Below are 23,610 nucleotides of genomic sequence, written 5' to 3' on the forward strand. Positions count from 1 at the left end.
AAAAAGGAGGAACAAAGAGAATGAGAGAGACAGAGAGGGCAGAGAGAGAGAGAGAGAGAGAAAGGGCAGATAGAGAGAGGGGGAGAGAGAGAAAGGTAGAGAGAGAGCGCGAGAGAGATGGGGGCAGAGAGACAAAGGAGAGAGAAGGAGAGAAAAAAGGAGGAACAAAGAGAATGAGAGAGAGAGAGGGCAGAGATAGAAAGAGAGAGAGAGGGCAGAGAGAGAGAGGAAGAAAAAATGAAAGAGAGGGCAAAGGATAAAAAATAGAGCTTTTTTCACAGACTGCTATGATTCTTCTCACTATCTGCTCTCATCTGGGGTCACCATCAAAGCTCTATTGAATTATTTTTTTCCTTTTATATTGTTTTGTAGAGTCACTGGCTGGTATCTGTCTTTCTGTCATGACTGTACTTTTTGTCTCCTGCACCTGCAAGTGACTGGATGTGCATACACTACTACTGAACTGATTCACTGGCTACTTAGAACCCCCCCCCCCCAAACACAATGAACACTCCAAACACAATGCATTATGCACTTTCAAGACATCTGCTATACGACTGGTTACTTTTTCAGGGATGGATGGTTGCATTCTACATAGTCTACAGAGATGGTCCGGAGTTGAGTTGAGCAACCCATCGAGGGTGAGACAGACACTGATGTGTTGTGGCAGACTGCACAGAGACAGAGAGAAGTGTGTGTGTGTGTGTGTGTACCTGTCACTGCCCCCCCAACCCATGGAAGATCAAACAGTAGGAGATGCTCAGTCATTCTGCTAAGCCAGTGGACCACTATCATCCATCTTTGATCAAAAGGGACTGGGATTAGGTCTGTGAAGGGAGCAATGCTCAAACTAACCGACCAATGCTCTTTTATCTTTGGGTCTTTTTTGTTTGTGTGTGGAATGCTTGTGTATGTCTGTGTGTGTGCATGTGTGTCCAACACAGGAAGATTGTTAGAGGTTATGGTGACTTATTTTGTGTTCGTTTTCTGAAATTCCAATATCAAAAGGACTATGAACAGTAACTGAATATTAAATTACACAGTATGAGTAATCCTAGAAATATTGTACTATATCAATGTCATTTGTGTGACACTGGGTGTTGCCATTTCTTCGCACATGATTTTGAAACAGAAAATCAAACAATTGGCAGAATATAGGCTAATTACAAAAATAGTTCAATGTAGTTATGAGTGGAGATGCTTGGAGTGAATGAACTGCAATCTGTTGGCTTAGATTGGGAGCCATCTGTCAGTGCTCTCTAAGTCAGCCTCGTAACAAACTGGTTTAATGGAGTTCACTCTATTTTCCTATGGCTGGGCAGACAGACGTGCAGTGGAGAGAGAGAGAGAGAGAGAGAGAGAGAGAGAGAGAGTGCAGCCACCACCACCCACGCTCTTCTTCCATTTGGCTGGAAATTATAGTCGTATTCATAACATTTTCTCATGCTATCCATTCATTTCTACATTGCAGTAGGCCTATACTTACTTAAAGTATATAAATCATATTTTCACACCACTTCCTCATACTACTACTACTACTACTACTACTACTGCTCCTCAGGGCTGTACATTTCTACTACTACTACTACTACAACTCCAACTGCTACTGCTACTACTATTACAACTGCTACTACTCCAACTGCTACTACTACTACTACTACTACTGCTACCACTACCACTACTATTACTACTACTAACTAATACTACTACCCAGTGGCGTAAAGTACTTAAGTAAAAATACTTTTAAATACTACTTAAGTAGTTTTTGGGGGTATCTTTACTTAACTTTACTATTTATATTTTGACAACTACTGCTGCTGCTGCTGCTGCTACTACTACTACTACTACTACTACTACTACTACTACTACTACTACTACTACTACTACTACTACTACTACTACTACTACTACTACTGCTGCTGCTAATCCTACTACTGCTAATCCTACTACTACTACTACTACTACTACTACTACTACTACTACTACTACTACTGCTACTACTGCTACTACTACTACTACTGCTACTACTGCTACTACTGCTACTACTACTACTACTACTACTACTACTACTACTACTGCTACTACTGCTACTACTACTACTACTGCTGCTATTACTGCTATGTGCTATATTCTTGACAGTCAGTGATGCTGTCGTTGAAGCTGTGACTGTGTGAGAAACATAACAACAACACACACAGTGACTTGGTTGGTAAAGTCACCCCTGTTCTGCCAACTGGCTTGTCGTACTCCATGCCTACCTTGCTCAGTGAGTCTTTCACAGTCTCAGTCTACTGGTCAGAGACCGAGAACATGGAGGGAAGTGGAGGGGTGGGTGCTTGGCCATGGTGTGACACAGGAGTGAGGTGTGTGTGTACTGTATGTGTGTGTGTGTGTGGTGAAGTGTGGAGAGAGGGAGAACGGCTGTATGGGGAGATAAGACCAGGGCCTGCCTTCCTCTCCTCCCTGGGATAGGTGACACAGAGAGAGAGAGAGAGAGAGAGAGAGAGAGAGAGAGACAAAGAGAGAGAGAGAGACCGAAACTGAGAGAGAAAGAGAGAGAGAGAGAGACAGAGAGAGAGACCGATACTGAGAGAGAGAGAGACTGAGAGAAAGGACACCACCACCACCACCATCCCCTCTTTACCCACCATCTCACCCCACCTGACCCAGCCTCACCCTATCCCCATGGAGGTAGCTGAATGGGTAAGACTACCCTGAGGGGGGCTGACTAACGATCTGCATGAAATTGGATCAGTGTGTGGATGGCAGTGTCCGAAATGGCACCCTATCCCCTATATAGTGCACTACTTTTGGTCAGAGCCCAATGGGCCCTAAATTATAGGGTCACACTCTGCCAAGCTTCATAGTCATATTTAATAACTGCCACTGAAAATGAATTAACATTATTTGAAACATAGAGGGTCATTTTCTTAATAGAGGGTAATAGACAGTAGGGGGTGTGACTGGGCGTCATAGAGGGACAGTAGGGGGTGTGACCGGGCGTCATAGAGGGACAGTAGGGGGTGTGACTAGGCATCATAGAGGGACAGTAGGGGGTGTGACTGGGTGTCATAGAGGGACAGTAGGGGGTGTGACTGGGCGTCATAGAGGGACAGTAGGGGGTGTGACTGGGCGTCATTGAGGGACAGTACAGGGTGTGACTGGGCGTCATAGAGGGACAGTAGGGGGTGTGACTGGGCGTCATAGAGGGACAGTAGGGGGTGTGACTGGGTGTCATAGAGGGACAGTAGGGGGTGTGACTGGGTGTCATAGAGGGACAGTAGGGGGTGTGACTGGGCGTCATTGAGGGAGAGTAGGGGGTGTGACTGGGCGTCATAGAGGGACAGTAGGGGGTGTGACTGGGTGTCATAGAGGGACAGTAGAGGGTGTGACTGGGCGTCAAAGAGGGACAGTAGGGGGTGTGACTGTGTGTCATAGAGGGACAGTAGGGGGTGTGACTGGGTGTCATAGAGGGACAGTAGGGGGTGTGACTGGGTGTCATAGAGGGACAGTAGGGGGTGTGACTGGGTGTCATAGAGGGACAGTAGGGGGAGTGACTGGGCGTCATTGAGGGAGAGTAGGGGGTGTGACTGGGCGTCATAGAGGGACAGTAGGGGGTGTGACTGTGTGTCATAGAGGGACAGTAGAGGGTGTGACTGGGCGTCATATAGGGACAGTAGGGGGTGTGACTGGGCGTCACAGAGGGACTGTAGGGGATGAGACTGGGTGTCATTGAGGGACAGTAAGGGGTGTGACTGGGCATCATAGAGGGACAGTAGGGGGTGTGACTGGGCGTCATAGAGACACAGTAGGGGGTGTGACTGGGTGTCATAGAGGGACAGTAGGGGGTGTGACTGGGCGTCATAGAGGGACAGTAGGGGGTGTGACTAGGCGTCATTGAGGGACAGTAAGGGGTGTGACTGGTTGTCATAGGGGGACAGTAGGGGTTGTGACTGGTCGTCATAGAGGGACAGTAGGGGGTGTGACTGGGCGTCACAGAGGGACTGTAGGGGATGAGACTGGGTGTCATTGAGGGACAGTAAGGGGTGTGACTGGGCTTCATAGAGGGACAGTAGGGGGTGTGACTGGGCGTCATAGAGGGACAGTAGGGTGTGTGACTGGGTGTCATAGGGGGACAGTAGGGGGTGTGACTGGGTGTCATAGGGGGACAGTAGGGGGTGTGACTGTGTGTCATAGAGTGACAGTAGGGGGTGTGACCGGGCATCATAGAGGGACAGTAGAGGGTGTGACTGGGCGTCATAGAGGCACAGTAGGGGGTGTGACCGGGCGTCATAGAGGGACAGTAGTGGGTGTGACTGGGCGTCATAGAGGGACAGTAGGGGGTGTGACTAGGCGTCATCGAGAGACAATAGGTGGTGTGACTGGGCGTCATAGAGGGACAATAGGTGGTGTGACTGGGCGTCATAGAGGCACGGTAGGGGGTGTGACCGGGCGTCATAGAGGGACAGTAGGGGGTGTGACTGGGCGTCATAGAGGGACAGTAGGGGGTGTGACTGGGCGTCATAGAGGGACAGTAGGGGGGATGACAGGGCGTCATTGAGGGAGAGTAGGGGGTTTTACCGGGTGTCATTGAGGGACAGTAGGGGGTGTGACTGGGCGTCATAGAGGGACAGTAGGGGGTGTGACTGGGCATCATAGAGGGACAGTAGGGGGTGTGACTGGGCGTCATAGAGGGACAGTAGGTGGTGTGACTGGGCGTCATAGAGGGACAGTAGGGGGTGTGACTGGGCGTCATAGAGGGACAGTAGGGGGTGTGACTGGGCATCATAGAGGGACAGTAGGGGGTGTGACTGGGCATCATAGAGGGACAGTAGGTGGTGTGACTGGGCATCATAGAGGGACAGTAGGTGGTGTGACTGGGCATCATAGAGGGACAGTAGGGGGTGTGACCGGGTGTCATAGAGGGACAGTAGGGGGTGTGACTGGGCATCATAGAGGGACATTAGGTGGTGTGACTGGGCATCATAGAGGGACAGTAGGGGGTGTGACTGGGCATCATAGAGGGACAGTAGGGGGTGTGACCGGGTGTCATAGAGGGACAGTAGGGGGTGTGACCGGGCGTCATAGAGTGACAGTAGTGGGTGTGACTGGGCGTCATAGAGGGACAGTAGGTGGTGTGACTGGGCGTCATAGAGGCACGGTAGGGGATGTGACCGGGCGTCATAGAGGGACAGTAGGGGGTGTGACTGGGCGTCATAGAGGCACGGTAGGGGGTGTGACCGGGCGTCATAGAGGGACAGTAGGGGGTGTGACTGGGCGTCATAGAGGGACAGTAGGGGGTGTGACTGGGCGTCATAGAGGGACAGTAGGGGGGATGACAGGGCGTCATTGAGGGAGAGTAGGGGGTTTTACCGGGTGTCATTGAGGGACAGTAGGGGGTGTGACTGGGCGTCATAGAGGGACAGTAGGGGGTGTGACTAGGCATCATAGAGGGACAGCAGGGGGTGTGACTGGGCGTCATAGAGGGACAGTAGGGGGTGTGACTGGGCATCATAGAGGGACAGTAGGGGGTGTGACTGGGCATCATAGAGGGACAGTAGGTGGTGTGACTGGGCATCATAGAGGGACAGTAGGTGGTGTGACTGGGCATCATAGAGGGACAGTAGGGGGTGTGACCGGGTGTCATAGAGGGACAGTAGGGGGTGTGACTGGGCATCATAGAGGGACAGTAGGTGGTGTGACTGGGCATCATAGAGGGACAGTAGGGGGTGTGACTGGGCGTCATAGAGGGACAGTAGGGGGTGTGACCGGGTGTCATAGAGGGACAGTAGGGGGTGTGACCGGGCATCATAGAGGGACAGTTGGGGGTGTGACCGGGTGTCATTGAGGGACAGTAGGGGGTGTGACTGGGCGTCTTAGAGGGACAGTAAGGGGTGTGACTGGGTGTCATAGAGGGACAGTAGGGGGTGTGACCGGGCGTCATAGAGTGACAGTAGTGGGTGTGACTGGGCGTCATAGAGGGACAGTAGGTGGTGTGACTGGGCGTCATAGAGGCACGGTAGGGGGTGTGACCGGGCGTCATAGAGGGACAGTAGGGGGTGTGACTGGGCGTCATAGAGGGACAGTAGGGGGTGTGACTGGGCGTCATCGAGGGACAGTAGGTGGTGTGACTGGGCGTCATAGAGAGACAGTAGGTGGTGTGACTGGGTGTCATAGAGGGACAGTAGGGGGTGTGACTTGGCGTCATAGAGGGACAGTAGGGGGTGTGACTGGGCGTCATAGAGGGACAGTAGGGGGTGTGACTGGGCATCATAGAGGGACAGTAGGGGGTGTGAATGGGCGTCATAGAGGGACAGTAGGTGGTGTGACTGGGCGTCATAGAGGGACAGTAGGGGGTGTGACTGGGCGTCATAGAGGGACAGTAGGGGGTGTGACTGGGCATCATAGACGGACAGTAGGTGGTGTGACTGGGCATCATAGAGGGACAGTAGGGGGTGTGACCGGGTGTCATAGAGGGACAGTAGGGGGTGTGACTGGGCGTCATAGAGGGACAGTAGGTGGTGGGATGTGACTCACGGATGCACTCTGGCTGGGAGCCGCTCCATGTAAGGTCAGCCTGACACAGCCGGGTGGTGGAACCCTGGAGCAGGTGACCCGGGTGGCACTGGAACGCCACCATGCTGCCCACCTGTGTTGGAGTAGAGAGAGACACACAGCTGAGTGCACCTGCATTTACAATAGGGACAGAACTATAGAAAAACACACACGCATGGGCACACTCACGGACACACACACACATACAATAGGTTAGGATCTACAGTATGTGGTTATAGTACCAATGACATAAAGAGTAGCTCACACTCTTACATTCACATTAATCTCAGATGCTTATAACGATTAAAAAGTCCATTGGGCTTCAAGAGGAATAGGAGTGCTTCCATTCAAAGGCTAGTTTGATATCAATGTTGATTTTGATATCAAACAAAGGCAGTGTGTACTGACGTACACATACATGTCAAATATTGAATCCCTGTGAAAGGTTTTGTTTAAACAGCATACATCAAACCAACACGTTCTTTGTCTGTCTGTCTGCCACAGACTGATCACTGATCACTGATGCCCTTTCACAGAGCGACACATCAGGTAAGCTCTTGTCAGCTCTTTTCAGCCCTCTCAGCCTTCCGCTGCTTTGCTTGCATGTGTGTGTGTGTATGTGCATGCGCGACTCTGTGTGTGTGTGATCATCTCTGTGTGTGTGACATTAAACCAAGTGACAGAGTCAGGGGAGTGAAATATGAAAATGTGTCATGGAATGACACAGTGGCTTCACACATTAATTGATTAACACGTCGTCCCCGGCGCTGGAACATGGTCTGACGAGTAATAGACACAGGGCCTTATCTCTGGAATACAATATCTCCTTCACTCTGCTTCAATATCAGTAGCCAGCAAGGCCTCCTCTCCTTCTCCCTCCCTTACTCCCTCAATCTTTATTTCTCCTCCTCCCTCTCTCTCTCTTATCCCTCCCTCTCTTTCTCCCCCCCCTCTCTCGCTCTCTATTTCTCCCCTCTGTCTCTCTCTTTACCCTCTCAATCTCATCACCCTCTCTCTCTCCCTTACTCCTTTGCCCCATTTTCTCATATCTCTCCCTCCCTCTCTCCCTCCCTCCCTCCCTCCCCCCATTCTGAGGACGAGACAAATGATTAATGGGTGTGAAAAGCCTGATATGTCATTGTTCTCTCTGAAGCCTGGGCATGACTTGACCCCAAACATTACATTAAGGCTTGAATTCTTAATGCCAGTGCATTTGGGCAAGAACCCTCACCTGTCCTCCTCCTCCTACCTCTCTCTCCTCCTCCCTCCTTCTCTCTCCTCCTCCCTCCTCCCTCCCCTCCCTCCCTCCGTCCCCCTCCTCCCTCCGTCCCCTCTCCTCCTCCATCCCTCCCCCCCATCCTCCCTCCGTCCCCCCTCCTCCTCCCTCCCTCACTCCGTCCCCCTCCTCCTCTTCCTCCCTCCCTCCCCTTCCTCCTCTTCCTCCATCCCTCCCCCTCCTCCCTCCTCCTCCTTGTCCCCTGGTGAAAATATTTGTGATGTTAATTCATGCTACAAAAATAGTTATTTTCCATGTCTTGTCTTAATGAGGAGGAGCTACTGAAATAGCAGGGAGGGATAACTATCCCCCTCTCACCTTCCCTTCTGTCATCTGTGTGTTATTGTTTTTGTGTTGATTTCTACAGTGGAATAGTAACTCTCTGTATGCATCATGTATTTATCCCACCACCGTAACTCTGAACACAGTATAATGCACTAGTGTTTACATGTACGTCTAGAATAGATTGATGATTTGGTACAGTCTGTCCTAGATAGATGTATTCTATCTAATACAATGTGTATGATGCAGTAGCCCCACAGGCGAGAAGTGGAACACTGTGTTGTCTTTGCCTACATTCTGTGCTTTACTTTTATGTAATTTGATATTTGCTAACTTTCTTTTTGATTCACAATTAGAGGCAAGCCATGCAGCAAATGTGTCTCTCTTTTCCCAAACAAATCAATGCGATTTGCTGTACAGTTTTGCCCTGTTTATCGCTCCTAACAACGTAAACACAGCTCTGTTGGTGGGGGAAAGTCGTAGCGTTTTAAGGCTCATTAGGGACATGAAACGGAGGCAGGACTACTCGTGTTCGCAGGTCATGCTGTGTAGACACCCTAGGACTCCAGAACAGTCAGAAACACACACACACACACACACACACACACACACACACACACACACACACACACACACACACACACACACACACACACACACACACACACACACACACACACACACACACACACACACACACACACACACACACACACAGAGAGACATGCATGCGGGCACACACACACATGGAAGCATGGACGGAAGCATGCACACACACACACACACGCACACAAACACACATAAATAAAACACACAGGAAAATGAAACCTTGTAAACACAGAGTTTCTATTCTCAGCAACAATCCTGTTTTCTGGTTGGCTGTTGATATTTCTAAAACAGTAATGTACAAAACGGTAAGGTGTTTCATAACTTTTTTTGTTCTTTAATTAACATTTCTGCTTCATGTGAAATATCCACAATCACCATCTTTATCACCATGATTGACATAACATCATCATCATTGACATTCATATTGTCACGGTCATTATGGTCTCTGTTCAGACAATACATGCAGAGATCTCAAGTTTAAACAACTCAAATACCAGATGGAATTTGCATATAAGTAATGAACCTATTCATTGCCTCATTTGCATATCATTAGCCAAGGAAAACTTCCCCTTGAGAAAATTACATTATGTAACTTTGTCTGGCCAAAGCATTGTCTCTAAATCAATGTCTTGCCATTCGGCCACGATTTATTGTTTTTTTTACCTATAGTGTTATGGCTTTGTCCAGAAGGTATGAGACTACATGAGCTTGGTGTGTGAATGAGAGACTTGAAGTATTGCAACCACTTTATTTGAAGGGTACCTACTTAAGGACTTCACAACACATTCATATTTCATATAGTACACAGTGCTTAATTTGAGCCGGATCCTGTCGGAACAGGATCCGGCACCTCTCAGATTTGACTTTGTTTGTTCCAGCATCTATTTGGCTGGATCAGGTACCTCTCGCGGCATGATTTATTAATTATTTCACTGTTCGCACTGTAGACATTCTAATAAAAGTGTTAAATCAAGTGGCCTCGTTATTTCTCACGCCCCCCAAAAAGACCATCATGTAAAAGCGCGGTGATCCTTCTGTGTAATCATCCTATCCTGCCACACTGCTTCCAGACTTGCTCTCTTATTTGTACATAGAGGTTATGGGGAGGCCCGGTGTTGTAAGTAACTGATTTTGACACAGGTCTTGGTAGTGGTGGTTAGCTAGTGAAGAGGTCCCTACGTAATCAAGTCCCGTATCATCTTCCTACTAAATTTGAATCGTGGGAAAGCCAAATAAAAAATGTATAAGAAAAGGCAATCGAGTTTGATTACATTTTTCAAGTCCAAAAATCCAGAGAAAGATGGTGAATCGAACCCAGAACGAGCCAGAGAACTGTCATTGCTGGAGGAGAGGAGTGAGGGGCAAACTGTTAGCTAGCAGCAATGCTAATCCCGCCAGTTCAGCATCACCACCGGCACCTCTATTATCTAGTAGGCCTACTAGCGAGTCAGACTCAGCGGGAGAGGGGGAGCTGGGGTGGAGGGGGGCAGTGCATCCACCGACGAAGTGCTCGGAGCAGGTGCAATTTGCAGTTCAAGAACAAGCAAACATATAACCCCTGGCTTGTCATGCAGAATTCAAAGTTGGGCTGTACAACATGCAAAAAGGTAGGGCGCTTGGGTCTAGAAACGACTGGAGGGATTAAACTAGCAAAAGAGTGGGTGGAATGTACAGGAAGTTAACATCCTATGCCTCAGATGAAGAAAAAAAACACAAAAACAAAGAGCCCTCAGAAAAAAGGTTTTTGAACATGCCTGAACCAAGGGGCATTTGGTGGCAGCCAGCCTTGTAGACACGGCTAGAGAGGACACCCAGGTTATAGTTAACACACAAAATGAAAAAATACACTACAGCTAGAGTCTTCAGAACAGCCTTAGGAGGTTAAACGTCACAGCCACAGGCCCGCTCATGGCTTTGAGCAAGAAATGGACTCTCAGGAATTAAATCGACTTGACATGTGGGAGGTTTTGAAAACTAAGGTAGGACTTACTTTATTTTCTTTACAAACTTGTTCTGTACTGTGAATGTAATCTGAATATGTGCTTCATATAATCAAATAGGCAGGATGCCTATATATTCTCATATGTGTGTTCTGCTGTAGCCTACATTGATTTATTTTATTTTAAGTTATATTCCGATATTGTGATATTTGTTCTACTGCTACATTAATGTCTTGAAAATTATATGAAATGTGGGTCTTGTAAGCCCCACAGCTGAGTTTGTATGTATGTATGTATGTATGTATGTATGCATATGGTGGGTGTTCTGCAGTGTCGTCTAAGAATGTTGCTCTACATTGTTGTCTAGAAAATTTGGCTATAAGAAATTCGGACTTGTGTAAGCCCCACAGCTATACTCAAGTATGTAGGCATACTGCAGTGACGTCTAAAATACTTTGAATTAATCAGCACCTTGGAGAGTGCTGTCCGTTTCACCACCATAGATAGTAGGCTACTTGGCTGTTTACTCTGTCTGCTGCGCTGCCACGTTGTGTTTGACACTTTTTTTCTCAATGTTTTTCCGATACGTCAGAGCCCCCGGATAACCCCCTTTCTCGGGCTCACTATGTGTTCCTGGACCTCCCGATTTACAAATTAAGCACTGACAGCACATAACACATTCATAGACAGTACATTACCGAAATATCTTCAGTATGCAATCTGACTGTTATAAGGCCATGAGTTTGAATCAGGTTCATTCTCTCAGGTAAGACCCCCGTATGCGTTCATAAAATACCTTGAAGCCATAGGTTCTGTTCAGAGAACCATAGCGAGGTGTCCCTGGGTTCTCACAGGTAGTACGGGTCGGTTCTGAGAGAAAAAGAGAAAGGAGAACGTTTGTATAACATTATCTTAGAGACCTTTAACTATGGCAGACTTGAGACATACAGGCTGCGTCCCAAATGACACCCTATTCCCTTTATAATGCACTAACTTTGACCAGGGCTCATAGGACTCTGGTCAAAAGTAATGCACTATAGAGGGAATAGGGTGTCATTTGGGACACACATACAGTAACACAGCCACAGGAACAGCTATTGTTCCCATAATGATTCAACATAGCTTACTGCAGTCATACCCAGCCTAAAACAGAGTTGTGTGTCATTGTGTGATTGCGTGTGTGTGCACGTCTGTGTGAGTGCTTATGAAGGTGGTTGAGAAATTAATTTCTATCTGTCTTGAGTGTGTTTCTGTAAGTGCATCAGCAGCAGTGGTAGTGTAACATAACAACCAATTTAATATACTAGGCAGAAGACCCAGTAGGGGGCAGTGTTACTTCAGCGTTGCAGCAGCATCGGGCCCAGCTGTGTGGCTGTGTGGAGGGAAGCAGCATCATTAGGATGTAGAGGACATCCTCGGCCTGACGCATAGACCTGGATTCAATGCAGCCTCAGAAAATGACAGCAGCACACGCCACCACCACTACTGCCTGCCTAGCTAACCCACACAGCAACGTGCCATAGCTAACACTATCGTTTCTGCCTCCTCTCTTCTGTATGAAAACGTAATCATACAGAAAGTCAGTCTGGGAAATGATTGTGCGAACGTAACATAATTAAGTGAAAACAATAGTTTGCACCTATCAAACGAGGCCTGTCTGCACAGAACCTGTTTTGGTTCAATTACATAAATACCGCCTCCCCCTCTCCCCTCCCTCCCTCTCTCCCTTCCCACACTCAGACACACACACTCAGACTCAGTCACACATACAAATAACCCCCTCCCCTCCCTCTCCACTCCACACACTCACAGCAGGAACATCTCATCCCAAGCAATTCTCATCATCCTGAGAGGTCCGTCTTGGAATATATGACATTTCATGAATACTACATATTTATGAAGACAGTATTTGTCCTATAATGTCTGTGCCTCGGTACATTTGTGTTCCATGTTGTGATGTGATAACATTATATGCGACTACTTTGTCAATGCCTTATCATTTACAGTCAAGATGATCTTAAGGTAACTGTATGTCATAAGAATGCCTTTTCAATATGGTAACAGTTAAAGGGGCAATCTGCATTTTGAAACAATAACAAAATGGATTGCCCCTTTAACCATATTTTGATGTGATAAGGACTACATAGCACTGTCATACCAGATGACATAAACAGTCATGACAGCTGATGAACAGCATATGACAACAGAATTGACATAGCCATGTCACAAACAATGTTTAGATCAGCTAGTTAGCTGTTTAAAACTAGTCAAAATATTTCCCTCTATATTTCAGCATATAGACACATCTGTAGGCCAATCAGTCTGATAATTGAAGCTCATTGATTTCAAAGGTCAAATAGGGGGTGCTTATATTTGTCTTGTTTAACCTGTACAGAGTGTGATGTTTTTTGCATATCCCACTCCCCCTGAGACACCCTCGGAGAGTGGGGTCATGGCCAGGGATCAGCCATTATTGACGGCGACCTGGGAGCAATTAGGGTTACGTGCCTTGCTCAAGGGCAGATTGACAGATTTTTTTATCTAGTCGGCTCGGGGATTGGAACTAGCAACCTTCGGTTACTGGCCCAACGGTCTAACCGCTAGACTACCTATCGCCCCATATCAATGATTTATCAGTGTTTACATTTGAGTGTACCATTTCCCAGTTCCTGTGTGGGGCCACATCAATCAATCACACCTATATTATGTGTTCAATGACACACAGGTGAATTAGAGAAGAAATTCAATGTCTTCCAGCGGCCATAAATTACAGCCACCATAATGAGCTATACTGTATTTAAACTCAGGCTACTCTCAATGTTAATTTGTGTAGTACAATACACGGTTACCCAGTACTAAACAGATAACAATTGACTTGTTGCTAATGGTTTTATAATTCAGTGACAAAAGGGGCCTATGACTTGAATATTCATTAGTGAAATAAAGACAATTATCAGTTAGTCATATTGATGTGTGGAGAGTGTCTCCTTTAGGGACCTGGATGAGGTGCTTAATCAGATAAGGATTCAGGAGAAGACTCACAGACACTAGATAGATAATTACAGATATGAAGACAGCAGGTAAGTTAAAGATGCCAGGAAAGGGAGGGCATCAAACATACACTATATGATATGAGTGACAACTAGGGTTGCAACATTCTAGTAACTTTCTAAAAATTCCCAAGTTTTGGAATAGGATGGAATAAGCAGGAAATCCGGGAATACTCCAATTAGCATTTCTAGAAAAACCTGGTAATTGTGGTAAAGTTACCGGAATTTTGCAACCCTAGTGACAACAAAGCCCACGGGCTAGTCTTAAGCCTAGTACTGGTCTAAAAAGCAATTTCAATGGAAGATTTCAACTGAACATACAGATTAAGCCTAGTCCTGGGCTAAAAACCAATTTCAAAGGAAGATTTCAACTGAACATACAGATTAAGTTTAGCCCTGGGCTAAAAGCAATTTCAATGGAATATTTCAACTGAACATACAGATTAAGCCTAGTCCTAGACTTAAAAGGTGTCTGGGAGACTGGCCCTAAATATATCCAGATTGTGTGGTTGGTTCTATAAAAGGCATGTGGATCAATACCCACCATCACACTGTGAGTCATCACAGGGAGTAAGCTGAGTTACTCACTTCAAAGGGATCTGAGATATTTTGAGAAGGGGGTGTGACGTTAAGGGGGAGTGAATGCCTCATTATCTCTCCAACCCCCATTGTCACACCTCTGAGAAGCAGAGGTTACATCCTGTAGGTCTGATATCTGATTGGAGGTTAACTTTACAGTAATACTATTGGTCAACAACTCAGTTTTTGAATCCAAACAATTCAGATGCTTATTTAAGCAATAATACATGAGAGGCCATGTGTTATTCCATTTTTTTTAAGTATTGGGAAAAATTCACTTATATGTGTATTAAAGTAGTAAAAAGTTAAGTATTTGGTCCCATATTCATAGCACACGATGACTACATCAAGCTTGTGATTCTACACATTTGTTGGATGCATTTGCTGTTTGTTTTGGTTGTGTTTCAGATGATTTTGTACCCAATAGAAATGAATGGTAAATAATGTATGGTGTCATTTTGGAGTCACTTTCTCACTCATCATTATTCAAGATCATTATTCACAAGCTTAATGTAGTCATTGCGCGCTATGCATATGGGACCAAATATTTAACTTTTTACTACTTGAATACGCATATAAGTGAATTTTTCCAAATACTTTTGGTCCCCTAAAATGGGGGACTATGTAGAAAAAGTGCTGTAATTTCTAAACGGTTTATCCAATATGGATGAAAATACCCTCAAATTAAAGCTGACAGTCTGCACTTTCACCTCGTAGTCATTGTATCATTTCAAATCCGAAGTGCTGGAGTAAAGAACCAAAACAACCAAAAATGTGTCACTGTCCCAATACTTTTGGAGCTCACTGTACATGCAGAAATACGGATATTAAAACAAACAATTCTGAAAATCACCCTGCAATAGAGCATGCTGGGAAATATGATATATGGCTCTATGTAGAACCCTTCTTGCCTTCCAAAGAACCCTTCTTGCCTTCCAAAGAATCATCAAAGAACCCTTTCTTCCAAAAACAGTTATAAAAAAATTATAGGTAGAACCCTTTTCCTTTCAAAGAACCCTTGTCTTCCAGAAAGGGTTCTTCAGATCAAAAATGGTTCTCTGTAGAACCCTATCCCTCCACATAGAACCCTTTTGGGAAAAAGATTTATACGAATATATGCTACAGCTAGCACTGAAACTAGACAATGGTATCAGCCAGCTCTGAAGGCTAGGGCCAGTAGAATGTCAGTAGTGAGTGCCCCTGATTACATTTACGTAATTTAGCAGACGCTCTTATCCAGAGCTGAGTGCATACATTATTTATTTATTTCAGACTGGCCCCCCATGGGAATCAAACCCACAACCCTGGTGTTGCAAACACCATGCTCTACCAACTGAGCTACATCCCTGCCGGCCATTCCCTCCCCTACCCTGGACGACGCTGGGCCAATTGTGTGCCGCCCCATGGGTCTCCCGGTCGCAGCCGGCTACGACAGAGCCTGGATTCGAACCAGGATCTCTAGTGGCACAGCTAGCACTGCGATGCAGAGACCACTGCGCCACTCGGGTGGCGATGTAACTGAATCCCCCTACAGCCATTCTTACACATTTCATATCTGGGCAGGCTCCATTCTTCTCCTCTGTCAACACACTCTCTTCCCTCGGAGGGCACTAAAAGGAATGACCCTGCCTTTTCTGGAATAAACTTATCAATAAGAGATGTGTGTGGAGGTTAGGGCTGTGTCCCAGATGGCACCCATTATAGTGCACTACTTTGACAAGGGCCCATAGGGCTCTGGTCAAAAGTAGTGCACTATATGGGGAATAATGTGCCATTTGGGACGTAGCCTTGGTATACCTCGGGTGGCCCAGTGTCAGAGGGAGGACATTGATTCCTGTTGTTTGACGTAGTTAAATACTTTACAAGCTGTGCTTTAAGGCACGCAAAGAACGCTAGAAATAGGAAACAGAGATGATGTACTCTCAAGAGGGACAGAAAGGTTATGAGTGTGTATATACACTGAGCATACAAAACATATTGTGTAAAACAAAAAAAGAAATGGAGTAATGAAGCTTTGGGACCAAGTATCACACAAAGGACAGTTGTACACCCAGTTATATATGCTGTGTGACCCTCACGCTTTGTGGGACACGGGCACACACACACAGACACACACACAGTAGATGCTTACCTATACAGCGAGGCTGGAATCCGCTCCAGGAGCCATCGGACTGGCACATGCGTGTAGTGGAGCCCACCGGGATATAGGGGGCGCTACAGCTGAACGACACCTCTGACTGGTAGATGAAGCTGCGTCCCTCTCTGGAGCCATAGGAAGGCACACCAGGGTCCCCACAGAACTTGGCTACAACAACAGATCAACAATAGCAGATCAAAATAAACGTTCAAAAAACACACAGGAGCAATGTTACCGGGTTTCCCCCCAGTGCGGTTTTGATTGAACTTTAGCAAGAAGAGAGCGGAAATCAGACCAGATCAAATTAGAAACGTCAAAATACCCACACAAGAGTAAAGTCACTGGGTTTTGCCCCTGTGCGGGTTTTATTTAACTCCTCCTGCCACAGTATCTCTTTGTATCTGCGATCCTGGGAGGCACCATGGGAGAAGAAGATGGAGTCTTACAGACCAGACAGACATGAATAACATCAACCCTCAAAGGGCTCAAAGCGGTCATTGAGTGCTGACCATCTGTGGCTGTCCAGCAAACACTTGGTCTGTCCAGGAAGAATCAATAATAGATGTTGACGTCATGCTTGGCTGATACATTATAAATGTGCCAAGCAAGACTCCCTCTTTTACTGTCTGGGAACTGGGAGGACTACAAACTTGACTTTTTCCTGATGAATAATAGATACACTGTCAAGATATAAAAAAGAGAGAAAGAGGAAGAGAGAGAGAGCAGAGAGAGTAGACAGAGATGTAGAGAGAGAAGAAGAAATAGAAGAAGAGGAAGAAGAAGAGGATAATAAAAATAAGTGTGCTGCCTGCAAGTTTACAAAGTCACAGGCAGCCATACTTTATTTAATTCCCATAGCCGCTGCTGCACATTGCTCCAGTGTTCTGAAGGGCGGGGATGGGGTATTAGAACTACCTTGATGATTTACTGACCTTTTAACATGCTCTCCCCTCCACCCCTCCAGCTCTCCTACCCTCTACACCCTCCTCCCCTCCACCTCTCCAGCCCTCCTACCCTCTACACCCTCCTCCCCTCCACCCCTCCAGCCCTCCAGCCCTCCTACCCTCTACACCCTCCTCCCCTCCCACCCTCCAGCCCTCCTACCCTCTACAGCCTCCTCCCCTCCACCCCTCCTACCCTCTACACCCTCCTCCCCTTCACCCCTCCAGCCCTCCTACCCTCTACACCCTCCTCCCCTCCACACCTCCACCCCTCCACCCCTCCAGCCCTCCTACCCTCTACACCCTCCTCCCCTTCCCCCACTCCAGCCCTCCAGCCCTCCTACCCTCTACACCCTCCTCCCCTCCAGCCCTCCTACCCTCTACACCCTCCTCCCCTCCACCCCTCCAGCCCTCCTACCCTCTACACCCTCCTCCCCTCCCACCCTCCAGCCCTCCTACCCTCTACACCCTCCTCCCCTCCACCCCTCCACCCCTCCAGCCCTCCTACCCTCTACAACCTCCTCCCCTCCAGCCCTCCAGCCCTCCTACCCTCTACACCCTCCTCCCCTTCATCCCTCCAGCCCTCCTACCCTCTACACCCTCCTCCCCTCCACCCCTCCACCCCTCCAGCCCTCCTACCCTCTACACCCTCCTCCCCTTCCCCCCCTCCAGCCCTCCAGCCCTCCTACCCTCTACACCCTCCTCCCCTCCAGCCCTCCTACCCTCTACACCCTCCTCCCCTTCCCCCCCTCCAGCCCTCCAGCCCTCCTACCCTCTACACCCTCCTCCCCTTCACCCCCTCCACCCCTCCAGCCCTCCTCCCCTCCACCCCTCCTCCCCTTCACCCACTCTCGTTTGAAGCCCTGTCTGATGACCCACTGGGGCAGGCAGATAAGAACTAATTAATTATGTGTAGATTAATAATGATTATCCCCGCCGTTCTTCACTCTGTCATACGGAGACTGACAGACAGGATGGCAGATGCTGAGAGACAAGTAGGTAAACTAAACATGGAGGCGGGTGGGTGAATTATGATTCCCTGGGTGTCTTTCTGTATAGAAGATTCTCCAGGTGTAGAATTTATGGTTGGGTCCTCTGATGTTCAAATGTGCTTTCTAAGGTCTCTGAGTTATGAACTTATAGGTGAATTATGATTCCCTGGCTTGCTGTATGCTAGAGACAGAATCCTCAATAGGTGTAGGAAAGATGGTTGGATCCTCTGATGTTCAAATATGCCTTCTAATGTTTCTGAGTCGTAAAAAGGCAGTGGAGAGAAAAAAAAACAGTGCCATCTGAGTTAATTCCACTGTATTATTTATAATTACTTCTAACAACGGGACTGAAGCCTTGTCTCAGCAAGACAGAAACTTTTTTAAACAAAGGCTTTTCACAAATCCGCTATTGTAAACGCAGCAGACATTGTAACTTTGGAGCCGAGTTCCAAGGAGATGGCATTGGTTTGAGAAAATCTGCCAAAAATATATAACCTTAGTCTTAGACCACCTAATGTAGAGTGACTTGTTCTCCCTTTAGTTCTGTGAATGTGTGTGTGCATGTGTATGTGATTGTATAAGTGTGGTTGTGTGTGTGTGTTTGTGTGTCCGTGTGTGTCCGTGTGAGTGCGCGTTAGTGTGTGTGTGTGTTTGGACGTTTTGGATTGTGTATTAGGGTGATTGCTGTGTGTGTGTGTGTGTGTGTGTGTGTTTGGATGTTTCGGATTGTGTATTAGGGTGATTGTTGTGTGTGTGTGTGTGTTGGACATTTTGGATTGTGTATTAGGGTGATTGCTGTGTGTGTGTGTTTGTCTTGCTCATACTTTTTGGGATGATTCAGCAGCTGTCCACCTGTCTGTCATTGGGCACAGCTGCTCATCATGGTGGAAGCCTTTCACCTCCTGCCTCCCATCACCTGCCCTTTAATGGAAGGCCTCTGCTTGTCTTTTCAATTCAATTTACCATCTTATCTGCAGTACATCACTGTTCCCCTTCATTTTGGGTCAAATTAAAGCGATGGAGACTCGAGGGGCATTAATGCCCAAACGATCGCGGGTGACTGATGTCCCTACAACAGGGGGAAGATCGTCAGACCAGACCAAGGGCCTTATGAATGGCCGCTTCCTCCTCTAACTCAGCTGTCAATCAACCAACCAATGACACCAAGAACCTTGAGATTTTTTTTTGTTCCTCCACAGTGGAGAGCAAGGTGACAGTGTAGCATTCATTCTGAAGCCATTTGTTTCAACTGCAGTGTCGGATACCAAGATCACCTGCTTGAACTGAAAAACAGAACTATAACCCACAAAAGACACATAACCTTTTTCAGTAGCACTTTAGTATGCAGTGCTGACATAACAGGGTAATAGGGAAATAACAAAAAACAACAGGGAACATGGTTAAAACTTTGAAATAACACCGTAACAACTGGGAAATAACACGGTAACAACAGGGAAATAACACAGTAACAAGAAGGAAATAACACTTTAACAACAGGGAAATAACACGGTAACAGGGAAATATCAAGAAACAAGAGGGAAATAACACAGTAACAACCAGGAAATAACACGGTAACAGGGAAATAACAGGAAACAGGGAAATAAAACTAACAATAAGGAAATAACATGGCAACAACTGAGAAATAACACGGTAACAACAGGAAAATAACAAGAGGGAAATAACACAGTAACAAGAGAGAAATAACACAGTAACAACCAGGAAATAACACGGTAACAGGGAAATAACACGGTAACAATAAGGAAATAATATGGTAACAGGGAAATAACACAGTAATAACAGGGAAATTACAGGAAATTACAGGGAATTAACACGGTAACGACAGGGAATCAACACGGTAATGACAGGGAATTACATGGTAACGACAGCGAAATAACATAGTAATGACAGGGAAATAACACGGTAATAAGATAGAAATAACAAGAAAAAACAGGGAAATAACACAGTAACAGGGAAATATCAAGAAACAAGAGGGAAATAACACGGTAACAGGGAAATAACAGGAAACAACAGGGAAATAAAACTAACAATAAGGAAATAACATGGTAACAGGGAAATAACACAGTACCAACAGGGAAATAACACAGTAATAACAGGGAAATTACAGGAAATTACAGGGAAATAACACAGTAATAACAGGGAAAGAACACGTAACGACAGGGAATTAACATGGTAATGACAGGGCATTAACATGGTAACAACAGCGATATAACATGGTAATGACAGGGAAATAACAGGAAATGACAATGTAACAACACGGTAATAAACTGTTCATAATTTGTATGTATCTGCTTAGAAAAGGTGAAATAACGACAAGGAAATAACACAGTAATAACAGGGAAATTACAGGAAATTACAGGGAAATAACATAGTAATGACAGGGAATTCGCACAGTAACGACAGGGAATTAACATGGTAATGACAGGGAAAGAACACGTAACAAAAGGTGAATAACAGGAAACAACAGGGAAATAAAACTGTAACAACAGGAAAATAACAAGAAACAAGAGGGAAATAACACAGTAACAAGAGAGAAATAACACAGTAACAACCGGGAAATAACACGGTAATAGGGAAATAACAGGAAACAACAGGGAAATAACACTGTAACAATAAGGAAATAACATGGTAACAGGGAAATAACACGGTACCAACAGGGAAATAACAGTAATAACAGGGAAATAACAGGAAACAACAGGGAAATAACACGGTAACGACAGGGAATTAACACGTAATGACGGAATCAACACGGTAATGACAGGGAATTAACACGGTAATGACAGGGAATTAACATGGTAACAACAGCGAAATAACACGGTAATGACAGGGAAATAACAGGAAATAACAGGAAATGACAATTTAACAACACGGTAATAAACTGTTCATAGTTTATGTATCTGCTTAGAAACGGTGAAATAACGACAAGGAAATAACACGGTAACAAGAGGGAAATAACATGGTAACGACAGGGAATACACACAGTAACAACAGGGAATTAACATGGTAACGACAGGGAAAGAACACGGTAACAAAAGGGAAATAACATAGCAACAACAGGGAAATAACACAGTAACAACAGGGAAATAACATGGTAACAACAGGAAAATAAGAAACAAGAGGGAAATAACACAGTAACAACCCGGAAATAACACGGTAACAGGGAAATAACAGGAAACAACAGGGAAATAACACTGTAACAATAAGGAAATAACATGGTAACAGGGAAATAACACGGCACCAACAGGGAAATAACAGGAAATTACAGGGAAATAACACAGTAACAACAGGGAAATAACACGGTAACGACAGGGAATTAACATGGTAATGACGGAATCAACACGGTAACGACAGGGAATTAACACGGTAATGACAGGGAATTAACATGGTAACAACAGCGAAATAACACGGTAATGACAGGGAAATAACAGGAAATTACAATGTAACAACACTGTAATAAACTGTTCATAGTTTGTATGTATCTGCTGAGAAAAGGTGAAATAACGACAAGGAAATAACACGGTAACGACAGGGAAATAACATGGTAACAACAGGGAATTAACACGGTAACAAAAGGGAAATAACAGGAAACAACATGGAAAGAACACGGTAACAAAAGGGAAATAACAGGAAACAACAGGGAAAGAATATGTAACAACAGGAAAATAACATGGTAACAACATGGAAATAACAAGAAACAAGAGGGAAGTAACACAGAAACAACAGGGAAATAACACGGTAACAACCGGGAAATAACAGGAAACGACAGGGAAATAACACGGTATCAACAGGGAAATAACGTGGTACGACAGAGAAATAACACGGTAACAACAGGGAATTAACACGGTAGCGACAGCGAAATAACAGGAAACGACAAGGTAACAACACAGTAATAAAAGGGAAATAACAGGAAACAACAGGGAAAGAACAAGGTAACAAAAGGGAAATAACAGGAGACAACAGGGAAATAACGCGTTAACAAGAAGGAAATAACGCGTTAACAGGAAAATAACACAGCAACAACAGGGAAATAACAAGAAACGACAGGGAATTAACACGGTAACGACAGGGAATTAACACGGTAACGATAGGGAATTAACACGGTAACGACAGGGAATTAACACGGTAACGATAGGGAATTAACACGGTAACGACAGGGAATTAATACGGTAACGACAGGGAATTAACACGGTAACGACAGGGAATTAACACGGTAACGACAGGGAATTAACACATAACGATAGGGAATTAACACGGTAACGACAGGGAATTAACACGTAACGATAGGGAATTAACACGTAACGACAGGGAATTAACACGGTAACGACAGGGAATTAACACGGTAACGACAGCGAATTAACAGGAAACGACAGGGAATTAACAGGAAACGACTGGGAATTAACAGGAAACGACAGGCAATTAGCAGGAAACGACAAGATAACAACACGGTAATAAACTGTTCATAGTTTGTATGTATCTGCTGAGAAAAGGTGACATAGCCTTGAATACTTACTACATAGTTTGTGCTTATTACCCGCTATTTATAGTTCTTAATAATGTAATGAATAATTATTTCTACATAACAACCAGTAAAAGTCTTCATACTATATCGTTTTGGCACATTTTACATCGTTATTTAGCAGCTATATACTAACTATGAATGGGTTATTACCACGTTTGTACCCTGTTGTTACCGTGTTATTTCCCTGTTGTTTGCTGTTATTTCCCTGTTTTTACCCTGTTATTTCAGCACTGTAATCTAAAGTGCTACCCTTTTTTTCTAACCTTTTCTAATAAAGATTAGGCAATTGGTTTTAAAATCAAATCACCACCAAAAGTCACTGACTATCTATGGAGTCATAAAACTATAGATACCGTGGACATATTTTTCAAACTGGAACAAGGAAACAAGTACATGAAGAATGCGACAAAATGTCAATTTCACAGGTACACTGAGTGTTAGTACTACTGCAGAGAGTGTGAAGTTGCATCGATATGCGAGAGAGTGGAAAACAACACGAGAGGGAGAGAGAGAGAGCGAGAGAGAGAGCGAGAGAGAGAGCGAGAGAGAGAGCGAGAGAGAGCGAGAGAGAGAGCGAGAGAGAGCAAGAGAGAGAGAGAGAGAGAGAGAGAGCGAGAGAGCGAGAGAGAGAGCGAGAGAGAGCAAGAGAGAGAGAGAGAGAGAGCGAGAGAGAGAGCGGAGAGAGAGCGAGAGAGAGCGAGAGAGAGAGCGA

General features: G+C 45.6%; 1 protein-coding gene across 1 annotated transcript in view; it reads right to left on the reverse strand.

Annotated features, from left to right (window-relative positions):
* LOC311132780 (CUB and sushi domain-containing protein 3-like) overlaps positions 1 to 23,610 on the reverse strand; it is a gene marked incomplete at its 3' end in the record, with an annotated part of 471,294 nt that overhangs the window by 16,836 nt on the left and 430,848 nt on the right. The window contains 3 exon segments of the mRNA XM_084166101.1: positions 6,538 to 6,649; positions 11,459 to 11,532; positions 16,423 to 16,596. Of these exon segments, the coding sequence (XP_084022227.1) occupies positions 6,538 to 6,649; positions 11,459 to 11,532; positions 16,423 to 16,596 (360 nt within the window).

This window comes from Coregonus lavaretus, assembly GCF_964263955.1.
Source record: "Coregonus lavaretus genome assembly, chromosome: 7".
Classification (NCBI taxonomy): Eukaryota; Metazoa; Chordata; class Actinopteri; order Salmoniformes; family Salmonidae; genus Coregonus; species Coregonus lavaretus.